This window comes from Platichthys flesus, chromosome 15 (assembly GCF_949316205.1).
Source record: "Platichthys flesus chromosome 15, fPlaFle2.1, whole genome shotgun sequence".
Lineage (NCBI taxonomy): Eukaryota > Metazoa > Chordata > Actinopteri > Pleuronectiformes > Pleuronectidae > Platichthys > Platichthys flesus.
Window position 1 is genome coordinate 10,500,549 of NC_084959.1, and position 23,475 is coordinate 10,524,023.

Genomic DNA, 23,475 nt, shown 5'->3' on the forward strand with positions numbered 1-23,475 from the left:
ATTGATGCCGGTAATTAGGGGAAAGGGCGGGGCGTTTATTTTCTTGTTGAAGGTGTCGTGGTCTTTGCCTTTTCTGAGCTGTTTGAATTTTTTTTCCTTTTTTCTATCTTCGAGAGATTTACGGCCCCTTCCTCTGAGATCCACGCGGTGGGAGGGAGGCGGTGGTGACGGTGCGCACAGCACAGCAGAGGAAAAGAGTGACTTTCCTGGGGGGGGGGGGGGGGACAGTCGAACAGCCTCTCAGCAGAGCAGACATCCACAGGCGGTGGATTATAAAGTTATGGGCATCATCACTGAGCAGTAACAAGGGGGAGTGTCGTTGGAAAGAAGCGCAACACTCTCGATGTTCTATTCCAGGGGCCGCTGGACCAGGCTTTAGCGCATGTAGAGAGGAGGAGGGGGGTGAGGAGGAGGGTGAGGGAGTGAGGAGGGAGGGAGGGAGAGTGAGTACGTTTCACAGGATCCAGGCCTAGTAGTATTGCCGCCGGGACTCTCCTCATCCGCTTTCAAATTTTGGCAATTTGGCGCATTTAGACGCCAAAATGTGCGGGTTGAGGCCCGGTTCTGCGGCGGGCGACACCGGAATGGTAAGATTCCCGCGACGGATCCCGCGTCATGTGGCGTTTTCTGCGGGATTTTTGTGTTGTTTGTCTGACACACACACATCGCCTGCATCTGTCGGAGGGAAGCCTGTAGAGGAGTGTGTGTGTCCGTGTCAGTGTCAGTGTGTGTTTGCGTGAACTTGTGCGCCGTCGTGTTTGCATGTTATGTGGCGTTTGTGTTTGTGCAATCGTGGAACCGCTTGCACCCCGCGGACGACGCGCGAAGTCACACACACACACCTACACTCTCACGCATCACGCACACCTTGGCACACGCGCGTCAGACACACGCACGCGCACGAGCGGGTCCATTTTATTTCCAGGTCGCCGGCGTTTTTCCACGTCGGGCTGGACTTTTCACATGACGCGTCATAATAGTGATGATAACAATCATCCTGCAGGAGACGTTACTGTGAGTTTGCAGGCGGCTGACCTTAATCGGGGTTGATGTCATTTTCATCATATCGCGATATTTGTTTCCTGGGAAGGCTTTTTTTCTAGCGGGGCTGCGGTGTTGGTGCAGAATCTCTCCAGAAATGTCACATTAGGCGGATCAGCTGGTCAGTGAGTGTGTTTGCGCTTTTATTTTGACATGATGTCAGGGTACAATGTCTTCACTGATCCGTCTGAGCTGTGCATCTCTGCTGTCACTTTGAATTTCCAGCTGCTTCACTAAGATTGAAAGAAAGACAACATGATGCCCTCTTATGGGAGCAACAACCTACAATCACATCTGATGTTCACATGTGATTATAGTGGAAGTCCCTGAATAATAATTATTAGCTTATTGTAACAGTGTTTGGTGCAAGAAGAACCATGTTTACGTTTTAAAGTAATACAAACCGATGTCTTCCTGCTACCAGGAACGCGGGCCTCACACTGACATCCTCTTTTCACCTTTCAGGAAGGAACCATGCCAGCATGAGTGGGCCTCATGTAGGCCCTGGACGAGATGCCCATCAGTCCATCTGCCCTTTGACCCCAGGCTGTGACCTCTCCACCCACTCAAACTCCTCCAGACATGACCACAGGTTCGGCCTAACCATGTCTGCTGCCGCCTCATCCCTCAAGCACGCATCCCTCTATGGGTTCGCACAAAGGGATCACCCCTCCTCCTCCTCCTCTTCATCTTCATCCTACAGTCCTCTGAGGAGGCTGCAGCATCTCACCACCATGGTGAGCCAGCCTGACCTGGTGCTGCCGGTGAGGGAGCCTGAGAGGAGCTGGGAGTGGGGGACACCTAAGAAGGCGAGGGGGAAAGAAATGGAGATGGACTCCTGGGCTGATTGCACCGGCCGGGATTATTCTGTAACCCAGAGTACCAGCAGGGAGGAGAACTTTGGTCACTTCTCTGCTGGACGAAAACAACCTGAGATCCAAAGTGTGAGTAGAGATTCGCCAGCAGCCAATCAGAGCGATCCTGTCACTTCAGAGAAAAAGACGGACAGTTGTTTCTCGGGCCCACCTAGCCCGGCCTTCTCACTCGATAGCAACAGCCCCTTCGCCAATGGCTTCCTCCATTTTGAATCCTCTTTATTCGACGATGATGACACCAATCAGGTGCGAGAGACGGTGTCACCCGTCGAAGTCTTACAGGAAAAAGATGAGAGGGTAGGGAATACTCTTCAGTCAACTCCCGGAGATGTAAATCTGAACTCAAGAGACACAACCCGGTCATCAGCCAAGGTCGTCACCCGGTCCCAGTCCTCAGGTCAACGCAGGAGATACTGGGACGGCTCAGATGATGAGTGGGAAAGCGACACCGGTCTGCTCCTGTTTATGGATAGTCCAGCAAAACATTCTATGGCAAGTTTTGACCCCTATAGGCATATGGCTTTCTATCTGGTGCAGACACAACATAGTAACATTTCAATATTTTTTCTCATGGAACTTGGAAGAGTTCACTGCTTTAGACCTGTCATAACAGAATATTAAATACAGAAATGACCTGGCTCCAAAACTGTAGCTCTGTCATTCATAAATACTATTGCCTTGTTTTTACAGAGGGGTAAATGAAAACCTTCACTTCTATTCATGAACACCATTTTCTAATTACATTTTGTCTTATACATGTTGACATTAATGTCTTTGACAGTAGATTAGATGCACTTCAAAAACAATTGTCAAGATTGTTCAATTTGTTTGGCCAAAACAAGTAGCTCTGAAACAGCACATTGAGTGATAAAACATTTTCAGATGTCTCATTGTTCTCCATGTTGTCGTTAGCAGAACAGGGTGAAGAAAAAGTCTCTGCCGCCTGTGAAGTTTTTAGAGGGCGAGATAATTTGGGCAAAGTTCAGCCGAAGACCTTGGTGGCCATGTGAGGTGATCGTTGACCCCGTACAGGGAGTCTACCACAGACTGAAAGGTGAGCCTGGAGCATTGTTGACCTACTGTTATAACCTGTTGACTTACTGAAACTGCCTAGACTTGCATGTTGGTTGCTTTCAGGTTTGTGATATGTCCTACGGATCATTTTCATCATTTAATTGTTTTAGTTTTTTTAGACATAAGATTAGATTCAACATTACATTACAAGAACAAAACCACAGCAATATTTACCTTTTAATGATATTGTGACCATGTAACAGCATTTATACTGTGTTTTGATATTATATTGAGTTGTTGCATTTCAAAGCTTCCTGTGGTTTGTCGATGCAATCATGTACTTCCTGTGCAGGATGCTGTGTTGCTAACTTGCATCTCATGAGATTGAGGCTGTGTTGTTTTCCTAGAGCCCAGTGACCGGCCCTGTCGGCTTTACCACATAAAGACCTTTGGTGAGCCAGTGGAGCACGTCTGGTTGGAGGAAAAATCCACGCACACTTTCAATGGAGGCTTTGAATTTGAACAGCTCCTCCTAATGCGTCGGAGGGGAAAGCAAACGGAGAAGAACTCTAAATACACTGTAATTATTATTTTACTAATAAGGAGTCGCTGCTGGCATACTAGAATAAAATGTTGGTGTCATTCATAATAGGTGTTTGACAAAAGAAAGCATACATACTAAAACCAAATGGGTTTTTTGTCTTCTGTAAGCTGATACATCTCTACATTTCTATGCCTGTCTGCAGATCGCAAAGCGTTTTCAGGAATCCTGGAAATCCAGTGTGGCAGAAGCTGAATCTATTCTTCCAGAGAGATCCAAAATGGCTTCTTCCATTTCTGTGTCCATGAATGATGGCTCCCACATCAGTTCCATACTGGAAAGGGAGAGCAAGGCCCTTCCAACCTCTTCTCCATCCCCTTCACCTGTCTCCACCCTGCCTGAAACGCTACACGGGATCAATGGATCCCTTTCATCCCCTGTTATTTCATCCCCAATAACAACTCCAGCAAAGTCAAGCACTTTAAGGAAGTCTTCTGGCAAGAAGAAACCAAGTAAATCATCAAAAGACGCGAAGAGTAAACATTCTAAAGGATTGTTGTGTAATAGCCCTGACCAATCAAAGAGAGATAATGGAGAGTGTCCATATTCTGACCTTGAGTCAGTGCCTAAGATTTTGTGTCCTAAAGCACTTGAACGTCAATCTAAGCTACTTTCGACTCCGCCCACTGTTACAGTTGTCAAAGAGGTGAAGAAGCAGCCAGAGATTCAGAGTGGTCTTTGGTTCAGTAAATCAGGCAAAGACAGGCGACCTAAAACAACCAGTCCGATGCCAGACCGCAATCTCTTTGGTAAGGCGTCCTGCAAGAAAAAGAGCTTACCTGCTGTTAGTAAAAAGATGCTGGTTACATGTGTCTCTTCTAGTGGTGCTATCAGTGATCAGTCAGGGACGCCAGACAAGCATAAAGCTCTGGTACCTGCTGAAGCAAATCTGCCTGCTGGACGGTCAGAACAGCTGAAGTGTAAAAACCCTCCAGTTTCCAAAAGGCTGTTTGGTAAAACTGGCAGTATTGCTGACCAACCAGGACTGTCAGACAAACCGAGGTTCCGGCTCTCTGTTGACCCTGGCGTGCCCGATGACAAGTGTGGAAACTCAAAGTTCATACAGACACCCATTAATATAACTGACACTGTTATTGACATGTTGTCCGACCAGTTTGGTACCTCAGATTATAAAAAGTGCCACGAGCACAGTATGCAAGTTGGTATCAATGACCAATTGAGATTTTCAGAATGTCTCAGTCAAACTGAACACCCTGACAATACGATTAATAAACAAATTCATGTAATTGATAGGATTTCTGACCAAGCAGAAGTAAAAGAAACAAACAAAACTCCAAAGCTATCCACTTTAAATGTTGACACTACTGACCCACTTGCAATTCTCGAAAAGCAAACAGGTCTTGTCTCTAAATGTAGGCTGCCTTTTGTCAAATTAGTTCGCAAGGAAATAGAGGATAAGAAATTCCCAAACGACAGTGTAGCCATTAGTCCAGCTGACCAACCTGGATCAACAAAGAAGAAAAAGACCAGAGACAAGAAAGGTGCTAAAATTTCCTCTAAAAAGTCAGACTGGGTGGATGACAAGACAAGTGTCCCCATGGATAAGGCATCCAGTTCGGAGACCATTAATGTCTCAGAGGTGAGGTTAAAAACAAGTGGAGGGAATGGTATGCTTCAACTCTCATCAGAATCCTCACAACAGAAAACTACTGTGGTCTCCAATTTGTTGAGTGTGTCTGCTGATGAGTTAGGTAGCCCAGAAGCTGAGAGGAAATCATTATTCAATGTCAGCCCAAGCAATGTGACGTATGAAAGTAAAAAGATTCCCTCCTCCAATGCAACCAGCATGTCTTCTGACCTGTCAGGCCCCTCGGCACAAACAATAACTTTGGTCACTAGTCAATCTTCCAATGCACTTCCTGCAACTCAAGGAAATTTGGTATCTGGGAATGCTTGTGTTTCCAAAATCCTATCTTCTGAGAAATCCAAGAAAGTTGTCAAGAAGTCAAAGCAGGTTCCAAATGAAGTGACTAAAGTCATTCTTCAGCAGCCTGCCCACCTCCCAGCCAGCAGTCGACTGCTGACTAGAGCCCTCAAAGCCATGCAGGAGGTGGAGCAGAAGAAGCAGGAAAACGCTAAAAAGCAGGCTGAGCACAAAGAACTCTTATTTGCACTTAGGGAAGTTGAAGACTCTGCGGGTCATTCAGCACGTAACTCATCTCGTGGTCCAAAGGCCAAACTGAAAATTAGCACAAAAATAAAATCTCTTAAATCTAAAGACAATGTTGAGCATAATCAGGACACTTCTTCTAGCCGTAGCAGCCCTCCTGCGAGGTCTTCTGATTCAACTGACATTGAAGCTGATGTAAAAAGTGAAGCAGAAGACCACTCAATATCCTCGACCCCACCAATGGACTTCATCCCCCTCACTTCTAAGGTGAAGGAAAAGAATGACGATCATTCCTCTGCCTTATGCTCCTCATCCTCACCTTCCTCACCATTCTCTTTCATGAATGCCTTTAAGAACGTGGAAGAGGTATCCTTCCAGTCTGTGACGAGTGAGGGTAATGGTAAACCCGTCTCTTTCAAACCAGATACAAACTACAAGTTTAGCACTTTTCTCATGATGTTGAAGGACTTGCATGACACTAGAGAGCGAGAAGGAACCCCTTTAGAGCTGGACATTGGGCCACCAAGTGCACATGTCAAGGAGGAGCCCTCAGTGATGCCTGGGGAGGCTAAGACACCTGGGCAAGATCAGCAATTTGATACAATTTCGAATTTAAGTCCAGACAAAATCCCCATCACACATAGTGTAGACAGAAAAAGTCTGACTTGGAAGAGGCCCTATAACAGAAGGAGCAGCTGCACTGGAATGAAAAAGAGATCCAACCGCAAAGTGCCTTGTCGTTCTGCCAGGTCTGGACCTGGTTTCCCAGGACTGGAGTCCACATCAAGAATTGCATCACTACCAACAGCGGAATCTTCATCACGCATGGACTGCTTATCCCGAGTCCAGTCCCTGTTGGGCATGCAGGCCAGCAGTTGGGAGAGGCAGCCTGGAGGCGGGGAAGGAGTGGTTCAAGATGATGCAGATGACAGGTGGAGCAGGGTTGATCTACAGAATCTACAGAACATGGTGCCTTTGGAGCAGCAGGCATCGAACACAACGCTACATCTGGGACAGCCGAATGGCTTTTTTGCAGGCCGCACCAAGACTAACCCAATCTTCACGCACAACGCTGGAGGGCGCGACAAGGCTACAACGGGTAAGTCTAATTGGGTTGGCCCAAATCTGCAGCATTGCTACCTAAGTGCACACTAAGACCAGCCTCAAATGCAAAACTTTTTCAAAATGATAACAACATGGTAAATCCACACCACCCAGTGGGATAATACAAAGGTATGGGCCCAGTCAACAACTGGGCAGTTTAGTCACATATGATATGATGGGTTTGATTTCATGGTAAACAAAAGTTGTAGTCCACATCTAACCCACTGTTTATAAGAGGTCAGATGGAGGTGGTGTTGGTGGCACATGGCCAACTGTTTCAAACTTTGAAAACGTAAGGTGCAGTCAAGTAGCTCACAACATGAGTTACAACACAAGAGGTGAATGACGCAATACCTATTATTATACGCAATTTGGTGATTGGACTGAGGGGAGTGGATGGTTCTTTAGAAGTTAACCCTAACAATTAGAACCAGGCAAAGCCCTCAGCCCACGCTATGGGCTTTGGCATGCTGATGATCTTCATGGTTAAGGGTTTTGTGTGTGTTAGAGAATTGGCTAATGTTGGTTTAATCTGTTAAGCCACCTAACAATGTTCACCAGTTACCTAGTGATTTTGAAAAACAATGTGCTGTGCAACCCAATACCTCAGTCATACTCAATTAAATATTGAGATCACTCAGCTCACGAGACTCTTGGCTTTCAAGATGAACGACGAAGACCAAAGGAATTACTCATCTACGGTTTTATACAGAAGACCAGCTGATTGTCAACATTTAAAGTGTCCTGATTAGGGTTGCAAAGGGGTGAACAATTTCCCGAAACTTTCCAAGGGAGTATTAAGCTCGGGAATTTGGGGAATTTTGAAAAAAACAATAATACACAAATTAAATGATGAGCAATAAAAACATCATGGAATGCAGCACACGCTGCATGTTGAATTTCAACCATGCACTGTGTATTTTTCCATCACATGTGCAGATAATTCCCAGCAATCTGCACACTACAGCAGGGCTATTGACGCCTGCTGTAGTGTGCAGGACTAGTCAGGTAAGTTTCGATGATATTACAGGGGGAAATATATTAGCATACTGATTGAGGTTTGATCATCTGTTCATCTAGCCTATTTCTAATCATTTATCTATCAATTGTAAAATATCTTTAAAGACGATTCCAATTGCCAACTATTTATATCTCTGGCATTGCATTAGTGTTTTTTTACAAGATTTTTTATCATCTTATTCTACAGAACAATTCCACGTGCACTATCTCATGTGTGGAGACATTTCACCTCAGCCAATGTAGAAGGAAAGGCTGTGAACGTTTGCAAATACTGTGCAAACACCTATGTTCCCCAAAGTTTCCTCAGGGCTCAAATCAGCCTATGACAAAACAAATGTTTATATTTATGTCTGTATATGACAAGGTAAATACAGTAAGTATAAATTACCCACACAATTTCCAGTTTATTCCTGTTACTTCCCTTATATTCCTGTATATTCCCATTAATTCCCATGGAAAGTTTCCAACTTTGAATATTCCCAGAATTTTGCAACCCTAGTCCTGATATAGATACAAATTTACTCCTTGTGTATTATCATTTATTAAATAGATTATTGTCTATCCATTATATAAGCATTCGAGTCAGTGTTAATTTCGTTGACGAAGACGATGACGAAAATGTTGGTGGATGACTAAGTCACAATCATTTTTAAAACATCATCGTATCAGGCCGTCATGAAGTATCAGGAGCTGGCGAGTGAGTGTTTCTGTATGTGTCTGTTTATGTGTGTGTGTGGTCCGTAGCTCCGCCCCCCGCCCCGCGCACTTGCTCAGAGAGACACAGTGAAAGCAGAGGGCGTTCTCTATGAGCAGCCTCTCAGTGACTGACTGCTTCTTAACTATGGAAACAGTGAAAACACAGAGTTTCTCTGGTCTCAGCTGCTCAGAGATCAGCGCTGCAGCTTCATCATCAGAGCAGAAGCTGCAGTTGGTTTGTACCGATGTTCAGTTTCTGTGTCCGGCTCCAGTCTGACCTGCTCTCCCTTTTTGTTTTCACATTTAAAACTAAATATATATTTTTAAGCTATTAGGCTGCAGCTATATGTTTTTATAGAAAAGGAGTTTAATGTGGCTATTAAATGTGACTAAAACTAAGAAGGATAAAAATGACTAAATGTGACTAAAACGACTAAAATGGAATTCGTTTTCGTCGATTAAAACTAGACTAAAATGTAATTTGTTTTAGTCGACTAAAACTAGACTAAAACTAAGAAGGATTAAAATGACTAAATGTGACTAAAACTAAAATGCATTTTCGTCAAAAGACTAAGACTAAGACTAAATCAAAAATAGCTGCCAAAATTAACACTGATTCGAGTGAACTGATTAGTTGTTCAGAATAAATAGACATTTTTATAATGTTAAGTGTCTTTCTTTCTTTTCTCTTTTCTTTTTCAGCACATAAGCGAATAAGAAAACCAAGCAAGCGGCTGATTGAATTGACTGAAGAGTACGATCAGATTTTCTCCACAAGGAAGAAAACCAAGAAGCTTCTTCAGTCAATTGCAAAGGTAAAAATCACACAAAGTCAGATCTTATTACATTGTCGTTATTTTTGTATAATGCTGGCATTGCTATTATTATGTGAAAAATGTATCAGATGGACAATAAAATCCTGTCGTTTGTTTCTCAGGTCACTCAAACCATTACCTCCACGTCTGAAACCCCGGGATCGGACAAGAACGCACACGACCACCCATCCTCGAGCTTACTTCCCGAAATACAGACGCCACCTCCTGAGGAAATTGCTGCAACAACACCCTGTGAACTACAAATCCCCAGCACTGAAAACAAGTCTCCCCAAGATGCACCGGGGCTTTCCATCGACACACTAACCCCTCCTCCTGAAGCTGAACCTTCGCTCTCAGGAGGCCTCGTCAAAGACAGCGGTGAGGCAGCGCTTGTGGTTTTTGCCGGTTAACTTAACTTAACTTTTGAAAAAGAGTCTGCTTAAGGCATCCTTCTTGATACATGTGTGCACACTACAAGGCCTTAAGTATGTGGACAGGACAGCCAGAAGGGGCTACACATAGGAAGCAGCCGTAGGTGGATGCAGAATGTTTTCAGGTTGTTCCTCTACTCTATTCTTTCCCATCCGCCCATCCCACTCTTTAAAATACAATATCCAAAGAACACCGTAAAGGAATTCATACATATTTAGCAGAAATTTTCATTTGGAAACACGGATTAACTGATTGGAATTTGATGGTCAAAGGTCAACGTCATTTTGATTTCATCTCATTTTTCATCCTATTTTATGCAATATCTCAACGTTGGTATGAAGGTGTTTATTCATCTTATGCATAAACATTAATTTTTACTAAAAAATCCTAAATCAAGATCATTTTGATCCGTATTTATCAGGACGGAGGGAATTTCATCACATCTGGCATGATCAAGGATGTGCTTATTTGAATTTAGAGGTCAAAGGTCACCGTGACATCACAAGTCATGTTATTGGCAATATCTCAAGAGCTAATTTCTTTTGTTCATTATGTCAATAAACCTTCAGTAACACGGCTGTAGAAGTTGTTCGGGCTAGTAAGGTACACAAACCAGGAAATTAATTTTGTTGCTTTGATTTGTGCCGAATACAACTTTAACATGTTGTTTTGAAAAATGTGGATGATCCTGTTCATGTTGAGTCTTAACCTGACTGACGCTCTTTTGACAGGAAACGCTGTTCTGCTGGCGAAGAAGAGGAAGAGGAAACCCACTCAGAAGATCCTGGAGTACTGTCTGGAGGCCGAGGCTTCAACAGGCCCCAAGAAGAAGGTACAGCATGGCTATGTTGTGTTGTGTTGTGTGTGTGCAATGATTCACGTGTGGTTTTATCTGGGACATACCTGATTACATGAAAATGTAAATAGATGTTTATAACACAGTTTATACCTTCAAAATTAAACAGCTAATTCAATGAAGATGGAAAAAACAGATTTATTTCTCTTCTCTCTTGGTCAGACCAACACATTATTGTGGACTGTCCTTGATTTTGATGTTTCTCTTGTCACAGGTCAAAACACTGAAGAACAATTCAATTGCTGCCCCTCAATCAGGTCAGTAAATCCTCTCAAAACCTTCTATATGGTGGTGTAGTTCATCATTATATATATATTTTTATACATCTCTTGAACCTTCATTAGTCGTTATGTCTCGTCTGTGATACCGGATTCTAACTCATCAATTTCCCTTCCAGATTCAGGACCACCATCTCTAAAACTAAAGCGTAAGCGGATTAAAGCATCCACCTCCACACCGCCCACCTCAGAGGTTCCCACCTGTACGTCCACTCCCTCCATCCCGACCTCTCTCACTCCCAGCGCTCCTGCACCCGCAGCTCCTGCACCAGCTCCACCCGAACCCAACCGGGTGGAGTCGGCATCCGAAGACGTGGATGCTCCTCAGCCAGAGGACTGCGAGGCTCAGGAGGTCAAAAGGGACACGGCAGAGTCAGAGGTCAGACATCTTTAGTTTGGTCACAGATTTGTTTTTAACTCAACTGGCCATAAATTCCAACTGACACGTTTTTCATCTCAGTTTTTGGCCTCGGAGTAAAAATCATGATGTTTCTTTAAATGAGCCCTTTTTCAAACCATGTGTTGGAGAGCAGAGGTGCAGAGTTTGAATCCTTTTATTTTTTTATTTGGCTTATTATTGAGTCATTGCAACAACCAACACATTTTGCAGTAACTGTAGAAAACATTGCTCTGACGTCTCCTCAGATATTGACTCAAGAAAGCTTTAATGGTGAGGCTGGTAATATTCAGTTCAACTGCTGAAGATATAACCTTTTAAAAAATTGCTTAATGATAAAAAACATTTGCCGGGTAATATCTCAGTCGTGTATTTGTAATGTGGTGTGTTTGTTTAAGGAAAGTCAGCCATGATGACTCATCAGGGTGTTTTTAAATAGTTTTTGGACAACATGGATACAGTATATCAAGTTTAATTACATAGACAGTGCTTGCAAGTGGAATACCATTCATTATTTTTTATTTTGGGATTTGTTTATTTAAATTTTCTTATAATGTAGAATGAGATCAGACATATTCTTTAATGAGAGCAGAGCCGGGTGTCTTCTGTGCATCAGTGATAAATATATCAGTAAAGCTGTTTCTGATGATCCTTTGTTCCAGACTAAACATTTTAGTCATGTATTATTGTTGCAGTGCTGTACGATAAGTCCCATTTAAGATCTGTAGTGCATTATTTCTCCTCATCATAACTAGGCTCATATATTCATTTATTTACATCCTACCTCCTGATCAACCTGCAGCGTGATTCCTGAGTGAATCTGAGACATTTGATGAAATTGGACAGTGATTTTTTAACAGTGAGTTTATCCTCTGTCTCAAAGGGCGAAACGTCCAGCCTGGATCACAGTTTCTCCTCCACGAAGGACGACTTGATGCTGTGTGACGACCCACGTTCACCCTCAAGGAAGATCATAGGGGACCGGGGAGGCCCCGCCTCCATGAAGGAGAACATATGTCAGGTGATGTCGATTCACTGAGCTGCCTCCTCTTCACACTTTCTGCAAAAAACGATATGTTATTTGTCCAAAGCTCTTCTTAGGACTTTGGTATCTGATATGTATAAGTAGGTCAGTGTTCTATGGTACAACCATGCATTACATCTCGAGTAGGAAATGATATTCAGTGAAACCATAGTAATCAGGCAGTGTCATTTTTTCTCGTGATGCAGGCTACAGTCTTCTCTTTTGGAAATGGGTTGATCCTTTTAACAGCATTGGGACGTTTTATATTATTATAAAGCAGCATCTTATGTTAAAATGGAAAACATTGTTTATTTTGGTCACGTTCTTTAACAGAGGTGTTCCTAAATGACTTTACCCTAAGAACACATTGTACCAGTCCGTGGATCCCCAGTGAAAATGAAGGGATAATACCCCCCATCAGACCACAGGAAATTATACCCCAACACACAGGAACACTTTCGTAGCCTCTCTGAATCACTGTTTTTATGGCCTGTCTTTACAGTATGCTGTGATTTTTTTCTCTCAGGTGTGTGAAAAGACGGGGGAGCTGCTGCTCTGTGAGGGTCAGTGCTGTGGAGCCTTCCACCTGGCCTGCATCTCCCTGGCCCAGGCACCGAGAGGGAAGTTTGTCTGTCCAGAGTGTAAATCAGGTTCGTCTTTGTTATTCTAGCAATTTACGGTGAAGCTTTTACCACCTGCAAAAATATAAGAACTTCTTTTTTGAAAATTTAGAACAAATATAAATAATAATTGCAGCATTTAAATTTCTCACCTCAAATTTCTGGACCTCCAGAACACTTCATAAAAAGGTTTGAAGAAAGGATAATATTTCAAAAAATCTTTGTTCTGTTATACAATCTTTATAATATGATGTTAACATGCACTAAGAAATCCACTGATAAGGACTTAACCCCCTTCATGATCTGTGTTTCTCCCCCAGGCGTCCACACCTGCTTCGTATGTAAGAAGCGCAGTGAGGACGTGCGGCGCTGCATGATCCCCGTGTGTGGGAAGTTTTACCACGGGGAGTGTATCGCCAGCTTCGCCCCGACTGCGCCTGTGACCCGGGGCTTCCGCTGCTCCATCCACGTGTGTCTCACCTGCTTCATCGCCAACCCAAACAGCTCGTCCATCTCTAAAGGTAAACAGAGGCAGGGCCGGCCCAAGCCTTTCGGGGGCCCTAAGCAGAATTGGATATTGGGGCCCCCCCTCCCACTAGCGGAGTCATTTGCGCTCGACGATTATTGACAAAAATGTCACACTACAATGATTTGACAATGAATTAATTGACATTATCAATTGTATTAATACTGAATTACGTAGATGTGATTTCCTGTATTTTGTATATGGCCAGCTGGAGAAGGGAAATACCTAAATTTAAGCATATTCATAGCATTTTGCTTTTTGACTTATTGAGATGGTGACTTAGGCTTGGGCTTCAGTGCCCCTTGACCTCTTGGGCCTGGAAGGCTCATTCAGTTGCTCTCATGCCAAAAATATTCTAGACTTTTGTCCCTTGATAGACCCCTGTATTATTATAGTCGTTATTTACACCAAAACAGTCACCTTTTAACCTTAGAGGGCACTTAGATCACAGATTTATTTTAAACTTTCATATTCAAAGTAAAGCATCAAGTGTGGTTTACTGAAGTTAAATTGTAAAATAATTAAATACAACAGCATTTGTATTTTTTTTTAAAGTATCAGTTTAATAAAACAGATCTTTCAACAGATTTGTAAATGTGCAATCTTAAACTGAAATCAAAATACACAAACATTAGTATTATCGAAAATAACATTAAAAAATAAAAAATAAATAATGATAGTGCCTCTGTATTCCAAACAAACGATCACAAACATATTAAATAAATAATTTGCAACTGTGCAAATGCGTATTAAGTTAGCAATTTCCAATTACAAAATAAAACCAAAATAGACAAGCATGAATATAATAACAAATAGAACGTTACATAGATACATAGATTAAATAATGAAAGTGACTCAGTATTCAATTAACCTTTTAAACCCCATTAACTAATTGTCTACACGTATAATGGTAATGAAAGCTTCGACCATTAGATTTTTTGGGGAAGGTGAAGGTGTCACTAATTTGCACTGGCCCTCTTCTTACCAGATCAGTCCTTTCTGAGTCAGACAGGAATGCTGACCATTCAGCTGGGTCAATTGGAGGAGCTGTTGATCCACCTTGATAGCTGGTGCTTGTTGAGGGAGTGGATGGGACATCCATAGCAGTGGATGCTGTAGAAGGACCTGTAGGGACATTAGATACAAAAATAGAATCATAACATAACACAAGATATTTCACAGTTAAGTAAGGCAACATAAAACAAAAACTGTTAGATTAACTGACCTGTTATGCCGGCAGAGGTTGAAGTCGGTGTATCAGTGACTGTCAATGCTGGTAACTGTTCCTCAATGGGTAAAAGTTCTTCCTCACTTTCAGGTGACTGTAAGTCTGCTGGGGGTGAACCTGCAAAGATAAAATAAATAAATCAACAAATAAAAAAAATGTAATTATTTTTTTTTAAATGTGTCATGTCATATTAAAAGACTATGTAGCCATTTGCCATCAAGAAAAACCTCACCTGCTGTATCATCAGCTGTGGAGGCACTGACACTTGATGACACATCGGGGGCAGGTACAGTTGGTTGTGCTCCAAAATACTTCAACAGTGTTCCTGAAAAAATAACATTGCAAAAGTGCATAGTTGATAGTGAGTTTATGAAAAATTAGTTTATTTTTCCATCATTACTTACACTCATCAACAAACAATTCCACACCTAACCATTCCTATTCTAGTGAGGCAAAATAAGGCACAGCCTAATTGCAGTGTGGTGAACACTTAACATCCTAAATATAATATTAATACAATATAAGTATATTTTTATCACAGACGTCTCCTCACTTCAACATGGTGTTTTCTCATAAAGACCAATAGGCCATCTCTCAACAAAGATCTTAGAGCAGAGCGCACATTGTGCTCCATCTTTGGCTGAGATGTCACTTTTACTAACGTGCACAAGCACAGCAATGCTAGCTTGCATCCCTTACACCTAGAAGGTTAAGTTCACCTTTGGCTGTTTCCTCCAATATAAACCGATATCTCATGGACTAAGACTCTGCACTTAGTCGCTGTCAGACTCACCACTATGTCACATTTATAAAACAGTACTGTTTTCATGTAGCTAGCTACTAGTGCTAATGTCCACCTCAGTCAGCGAGCTAACGTTAGATTAAGCCTGGCAAGAGCTAGCAGTACATGTTTGATTGAACATCCTAAACACTGCCAATATCGTTGACATATACACCTAGATAAATGTATATTAATGAGATACATACACTGTTGATGAATATAGCTCATGTGATGTCAAATATAAGATGACATTAACTCGCTAGCTAGCTAGCTAACTCCTATGATAGCTTGAGCTGCTCCTCCCTCAAATGAGTTCAACACATATTTTAAATAATCATGCAATCATACCTTTATCTTGCTCTTTTTTCTCATCTTCTGTCCTTTTCTTTTTCCGTTTTTGGGCACCAGAGAGATACGTCCTTTTAGATGACATGCTTATATATGTCCCTTCCAACTTAACCTTGAGTATTATGCAGTGTCTGTCTATGACCGCGAATTATCTGTCAGCAGATTGAGCACGCAGTTGATATGCATGACTTGTACGCTGGCAGATATATTGATCGTAAAATCAGAATTTTCTTGTATAGATGTATTCTTTATTTCATTCAATCAGGTCACTTGTTTAAGTTATTTAATATTATTATTATTTTAAATTATTTTTAATTATAATTTTTTTTTCCGATAGGGGGCCCCCTGGCGGTCAGGAGGCCCCAAGCGCCCGCTTGTATCGCTTATGCCTCGGGCCGGGCCTGAACAGAGGCCACGCTGTGATGACTCCCTCGCCCTCTGCACCGTCCTTGTGCTGACCGTCCGTCTGTCCCCTTGTCGTTGTCTGTAGGTCGTCTGGTGCGGTGCGTCCGCTGCCCGGTGGCCTATCACGCTACAGACCTCTGCATGGCGGCAGGCAGCGTCATCCTCTCCAACAACAGCATCATCTGTCCCAACCACTTCGCCCCCAGACGCGGCGTCAAGAACCACGAGCACGTCAACGTCAGCTGGTGCTTCGTCTGCACAGAGGGTACGACCTGAAGTGGAGACATCTCAGCCCAAATTCTGAAGTCTCAGATCGGGTCAAACAAGGACTAGGAGCGCTGTTTGATGTGTTTCCTTCTCCTGTGCTCCAGGGGGCAGTCTGCTGTGCTGCGAGTCCTGTCCCGCCGCCTTCCACCGGGAGTGTCTCAAAATCGAGATGCCTGTAGGCAGCTGGTTCTGCAACGACTGTAAGGCTGGGAAGAAACCTCGCTTCAAGGACATCCTCTGGGTGAAGGTCGGGCGGTACAGGTCAGTGACCTTGTTTGTTGAATGACTTCTTTATTAATTGTTAAACAGAATCATTTTCCTGTCTTTTCACATAACATAAAGGATTGTTTATCAGCACGTGCTGTTTTCAGGTAGCATCTCTACTCATGTGGTTCGTTGCAGACATACACATTCTCCTTTTTCATTATGGATTAATCTGCTGATTAACTTATCAGTTGTTAGGTGTTTGTAAAATCAGAAAAAAACTTAAAATGACCATATTCTGAATCACAGTGGGAATTTATTTACAATCTTTCTCTTGTTCTTTTAAAAATGTAGTTTATTTTCTTGATATTCAGCCTCGACGGTGCACTGTGCTAGTGTGAACATCGCAGCTATTATAACTTTTCCTTGTCAAAACAAAAGTCTCTTATTTTTCCACAAAATCCACACAGATCGCTTTATATATTAGACTTTTAAGAAAATAGATGCGTACACTATGAGCCATCAAAAGCTTATTTATATTTATCTTTTTCCGCCCGTCTGTAAAGATGGTGGCCAGCGGAGGTCAGCCATCCCAAAAGCATCCCAGAGAACATCCAGCGGATGAAGCACGACATCGGCGAGTTCCCCGTTCATTTCTTCGGCTCCAACGACTACCTGTGGACGTACCAGGCCCGAGTCTTCCCTTATATGGACGTGGACGCCAACAGCAAAGAGAAGATGGGCAAAGGCGTTGACGCCACCTACAGGAAAGGTATCCAGTGTGTTCAGCAACGTGGTCTCTTTAGCATATCCTGAAAGTTTGTGTCTTATTTTTCACCTGTCAGTTTAAACTCGGTATGATGACTTTTCTCTCCCCAGCTTTGGAGGAGGCGGCCGTGCGGTTTCGAGAGCTGCAGGCTGAGAAGGAGCTTCGGCAGCTTCAAGAGGACAGAAAGAACGACAGGAAGCCTCCTCCGTACAAACATGTTAAGGTCAGGGAGGAGACTTGTGATTTTTCATATTCGACAAAGCTGCATGGTTCAGGATTTCCACAAATTTGAAGCATTGTTTGAGATTAAAGTTGATTTTAAATGTTATTGTTCCCACTGTTGCCTCTAGTAACAAGCCCTAAACGTTTTCATCCTTACGTCATGTTCGCTTCTACTTTTCTCACTCATTCAGGGGAATCGACCAATAGGAAAGGTCCAGATCTTCACAGCCGACCTGTCAGAGATCCCGCGGTGTAACTGTAAGGCGTCCGACGAGAGCCCCTGTGGCATGGACTCCGAGTGCATCAACCGCATGCTGCTGTACGAATGTCACCCACAGGTACAGAGACTCCTCCAGCACATTAGCACAATGTCTCAGAGCTTCAGAATCATAACGGATAGATTTTCGAGATTTTCAAGATTTTCGTTAGCCTTATCTTTTCAAATGTAGAGACAGATAAAGATGATTAAGATGCATTTATTAGTCCCAAACACATGCACATACATGCACAGGCACACTCATGCAGGTAGGGAAATTTAACCTCTGCTTTTGACCCATCTGGTGCAGGACACACAGAGCAGTGAGTGACCATGTACGGCGCTCTGGGATCATTATCAATAATGTAAAACTGTAAGAACATGGTGAAGACAAGGACTGTTGTCTTCTTTGTGTTTTCTGCTATGTCTGTCTTCATACTATGTTTTCGGGTTTTCTGTCCAAATGCCCTGAACACCATATGTCAAGTACAACAAGGGATTTTTCTCTAATTCGATGCAAACTTTAAGTTGGACTTAAGGATGAACTGATTAAAATGTGTTGGTACAGGTCAAGGACATAGTGACCTCATATTCTTGTGAGTGTGATTGCTAACCCATTGTGACTTTAGGTACATCTGGAACAAACATCCACTTGGACTCATGAGGAACCGATTAGAATTTATCGTTAGAAAACCCTTTCGACGATTTGACTCAAAGTTTAACTGATAAGATTTCAGTTGTGAAAGGTCACTTACATGCAAAAAATATATATCGACTGAGACTGCACTGGTCGATGAAGGTACACAGCCGCAGGGTGGTAACTCCAGTTTGATGTCGACCCTCTGAACCTGCAGGTTTGCCCGGCAGGTGACCGGTGCCTCAACCAGGCGTTCAGCAAGCGTCAGTACAGCCAGGTGGAGATCTACAGAACACTGTCCCGAGGCTGGGGGCTCCGCTGCGTCCATGACATCAAGAAGGTAAATACAACACTCCGATTAATGGTACTACCGCTGCTAATGCTACTCATTACTGACACTGATACATCTACTGTTGTGCCGTTCAGCGACCGCTGTTCAGTGGGGTCTTGCTCAGGCTAAATAATGAACGTCCGGCGTCCTGTGTTGTTCTCTCAGGGTCATTTTGTGAGCGAGTACGTCGGGGAGGTGATTGACGAGGAGGAGTGCAGGTCGAGGATCAGACACGCGCAGGAGAACGACATCTGTAACTTCTACATGTTAACTCTGGACAAGGTACGCCGTGTGTGTGTGTGTGTTTCTGGGTGTGTGCGCATCACAAGAAAGGTTGTTTCAAACATGTTAAACCTGTGGTGTTTTTTCACGTGTGTGTTTGTGTCAGGACCGGATCATTGATGCTGGGCCGAAGGGGAATGAGGCTCGCTTCATGAACCACAGCTGTCAGCCAAACTGTGAGACCCAGAAGTGGACGGTGGGCGGAGACACCCGGGTGGGACTGTTTGCTCTCGTCGACGTCGCTGAAGGTACATGCAGCTTTGTTTACTTTCAAAACAAACGCTCCCAACAAGCGGTTTGATCCACAGCTGTCAATGACTGAAGTGAGAAGTGCTTCTTGAATCAGAAACATAAAACAAGTCCACTTGCTAAATCCACTTTGAGAAAAACAACTATTGATTTGAGAAAACAAGAAAATGATGGAACCTCATGTGTTGATGTTTATATCGATATTTAAATTTCACTAATCTTCAAATATTAACATTGTTTTTTGTGGTTTGTTATGTTACATTTAATTTTGTGAATTCTTTTGTCATTGTGTATACAGAAAAAAACTTCACAAGCCTGTTTTGGCAACCATCCTGTCCAAGCAGTTGATTGTGATTCTAACTGAAATTGCTATGAGGCTCCAGCAGTCTGAGTCAAATCTTCCACAGTCGCAGCCTCTCTCATTTGTGTGTGTGTGTGTGTGTGTTTGTGTGTGTGTTTGTGTGTGTGTGTGTGTTCAGGCACTGAACTCACCTTCAACTACAACCTGGAGTGTTTGGGCAACGGGAAGACGGTGTGTAAATGTGGAGCCCCAAACTGCAGCGGCTTCCTGGGCGTCAGGCCAAAGGTGAGGGCCATGACACGACATAAATACCACTCTGTGATGTGTTGGTTACCAGTTCATTGTGGCGGAGGTTATTCTGAATGATTTCTTCCCCCCCGGTAGTGAGATGTGAATTAGTGGTGATGGGAAAATTGTCTGGACTTGGAAAGAAAAATCACAATCCAAGTACAGCTATTAACCAAGTCCTTTGTCCTCTGGAACCAGAACAACCCTCCGTCTGAGGACAAAGGTCGGAAGAGGAGAGGCTACGGCAGGAGGAAGAAGAAGGTGGTGGTGACCAAAGAAAGAGAGGACGAGTGTTTCAGCTGTGGAGACGGGGGACAGATGGTTTCCTGTAAGAGACCTGGATGTCCGAAGGTTTACCACGCTGACTGCCTCAACCTCACCAAGAGGCCAGCAGGTCAGTGACTCTGCAAATCATTTCCAAAGTTGCTGTTGCACTGTTACCGTGTTTCTAATTAATTTGATCCTGTTTTATTGTATTTATCTTAGCTTTTTCTGCGAATTGGTTTGTTGAATTAAAGTTCAAAATTAAAAAATCGTAACATTTTCCTTTACGTTATTGTCTGTGCCTGTATCATGGTTTCAGGTCGCTGGGAATGTCCATGGCACCAGTGCGACATATGCTGCAAAGAGGCAGCGTCGTTCTGTGAGATGTGTCCGAGTTCCTACTGCAGCCAGCACCGTGACGGCCTGCTCTTCATCTCCAAGCTGGACGGGAAACTGTGCTGCAGCGAACACGACCCCTGTGGGCCTGACCCGCTGGAACCGGGAGAGATCCGGGAGTACACGCCTGAGCCGAGAGCCCTGCCCTCAGGCCTGGGCATGGCCGTCATCCCCTCTGCCGCTCCTGATGCAACTGCCACTTTGAACCCGACCACCAGGAGGGTCCGGGAGATCGGCACCGGTGCTGACACGTGTGCTGCTGAGTCATTTCCTGCTTTTTCAATCCCGGTGCCCATCACCATTCCCGTCGTCGCACCCGCCGCCTCACCTCCTCACCCGAGCAGCTCTGATGCTCCCAGCAGCCCGCAGGTGTTCGACCTGCCGCACTATTCGCCCATTTCCTCGTATGAGGAGGAGAGGGACGTCTTAGAAGAGGAGGAGGAAGAGGAGGACGAGGGTGAAGAGGGGGATGAGGGGGACGAGCTGGCAGAGGTGGAGGAGGATTTAGTGGAAGAGGGTGAGGAGGGGAGGCAGAAATCAGATTCTAATGAAGAGGATGGAGAGTCAGTGATGGACGAGGAGGAGGAATACCTAGAAATCAAAGATGATGAGGAAGAGGAGCAGGAGGAGGAAGAAGATGAAGAAGAGGAGGAGGAAGAAGAAGGGGCGGAGGAGGGAGAAGAAGAGGAGGAGGAGGAGGAAGAAGAAGAAGAAGAGGAAGAGTGACATGTAGTGGATTATTATTTATAGTTGCACAGGACATTAAGGCAGAACAAGCAGACGTAAACAAATGGCGATCAATCAGTAACGTTCACCATGCAGCCCAGTCTGTCACTGTTTGAGTCCGATGGGCAGCTGAGTGTACGGAGGAAACAGGACTCACTCCACGCTCGCTGACCTCGGTGCATGGAACCTGCTGCAGAGACGGTTCCTGACACAGTGACTTTGCACAAACTGGCTGCACCTTCACATGCGAGATCCGGTAAAGACAATTATCTGGAATGTAAAACGTGGTGTTTGTGAACATATTCCACTCTGATGTTTTCTTTCTTTTCCCCTCTGGTTTGTTTTCCTCTGAGTAGTAGTTCAGGTGTCGTTCCCTGTACGTCAGCTGAGTCGACCCGCAAAAACTTACAGTAGTTGGAGACGAGTTGTTGTATCTCGTGTGTCTGTGTTTAGTGTAAGAAAAGACGTCACTGTCAGGGGGGGGACAAAAACTCTTCAGCCCGTGAATCCTGAGACACGATGATCACCGACAGTCACAGCAGCGCCCCCATCTGGTAAATGACTTCTCCTGAGTACGTCGCTGCAGCTGGATGGCGGTGGTGTTCACAAAAGTATGAGAAAATTATAATCAAGGAGTTGTCCGTATATAAACCAGTTGCAATGTGTCGTTGGACTTTGAGTTCAGTGATTTGTGAAATTTGGGTTTAATTGGACACATACAGGCTGAGTTGACTTCAATCTACAATAGAGCACCTCACGCAGGAGTCTCCACTTCACCTCCGGTTCTTCTCCACATCTCTGATCATCAGACGGTGCTTCAAGATCAGACCCTCAGCGGACATGTGATAGCGATAGGTTCTGGAATCCGAGCTGCCAGGGGCCAGACTGAGGAGGACATCTTCTCTACACAATGTCATGCCAAAAAAAAAAGTGTTTTGACGATGTGAGTCTCCATGTCGGGCTGGGAAAGACCTTATTTAAACTGAAACGTAAAAGAAACCAGGTGGTCAACTAGCAGCTCCACGGCTGAGGCAGAGTGGAGTGAAGAAAGCTTGTAAACTATTGTGATGCACAACTGAGGGTGAGTGGGGCAACAGCGGCCTCGCTCCTCAGGCTCCATGTAAAAAAAACGACGGACTGCTGCCATGTTGCTTGCACTTCTGTACGTGTTCTTGCATCATGTGTTTCACTCTTCAAGCTTCTAATATCGTCTGTGTGTTATCTGCCAATGCCTTAGAGTGTTTTTTGCTTTGGAGCTATTTTGAGTGGAATGCTTTGGCCCCTGTGAGAGCCAGGTTTCCCTACTAATGCCTTTTTACAGTTGCCCAACAAGCAATGTTTCATTCCAGTGTAATTATGACCTGTTAGATCTCAACCATTGACCTGTTAAACTGCTATATAAATATATAATAAGAAGAAGTTATAAAATAAGCACTTTGTCCTGGTCTCATGCTTTTTTCCCCCTGTGGCGGCAGGAGGCATTAGGTGTTTTCGGGTTGACAATCAGTCCCATTGTTTTGAACGCGGTATCTCCAGAAGCTCTTCAGGGAATTTCTTTAACTCTGGTGCAAACATTGACTTGGACTTGAAGATGAACTGGTACGATTTCAGTGGTGGAAGGTCAAAGGTGAAGGTCATGTTGAGATATCAAAACCTCTTAATTGTGATATCTCAAGACTGCCTTGGGGAAATGTCTTCAGCTTTTGATCACCTGTCACTTTGGCTAAAACATTAACTGAGTAGATTTCTGTGGTCAAAAGTAAAGGTCAAAGTGACCTTATCGGGGGGGGGGGGGGGATGCGTACACGAAAACTGCACTGGTTGGCGGAGGCATACAACTGCAACCTGTTTTTTTTTTAATTGTAAAGAAAATCAACTACACTGCAGTTTAACTTAATTATATACAGTAACATTGTAAGATGGTATCATTTTGAACCAGACGGGGAGATGACTAAGTTATTCCTTTTTTTGAGCCACATTAACTTAATATTTCTTAATTGCCCTTAGAATTGATTAATACAAATATTTCTTTATCACAAAATTTGCATGAAACAGCTGACTAAAATATACACTAGCATAAAATTAATTCTG

The 23,475-nt window shown here is 43.7% G+C and overlaps 1 protein-coding gene across 1 annotated transcript; it reads left to right on the forward strand.

Moving 5' to 3' along the window:
• The first annotated feature begins 456 nt into the window (after nucleotides 1-456).
• nsd1b (nuclear receptor binding SET domain protein 1b) lies at nucleotides 457-22,815 on the forward strand. The gene is made up of 24 exons (XM_062405854.1): nucleotides 457-587; nucleotides 1,507-2,408; nucleotides 2,832-2,970; nucleotides 3,338-3,510; nucleotides 3,677-6,761; nucleotides 9,185-9,297; nucleotides 9,420-9,675; nucleotides 10,461-10,561; nucleotides 10,800-10,842; nucleotides 10,983-11,242; nucleotides 12,144-12,281; nucleotides 12,811-12,934; nucleotides 13,225-13,425; nucleotides 16,278-16,457; nucleotides 16,564-16,720; nucleotides 17,230-17,435; nucleotides 17,543-17,655; nucleotides 17,846-17,992; nucleotides 18,765-18,887; nucleotides 19,044-19,160; nucleotides 19,267-19,408; nucleotides 19,889-19,995; nucleotides 20,197-20,392; nucleotides 20,582-22,815. Exons 2-24 carry the CDS (start codon nucleotides 1,524-1,526, stop codon nucleotides 21,382-21,384), a joined length of 7,809 nt encoding a protein of 2,602 aa, XP_062261838.1. The 5' UTR covers nucleotides 457-587; nucleotides 1,507-1,523; the 3' UTR covers nucleotides 21,385-22,815.
• The last annotated feature ends 660 nt before the right edge of the window (nucleotides 22,816-23,475 follow it).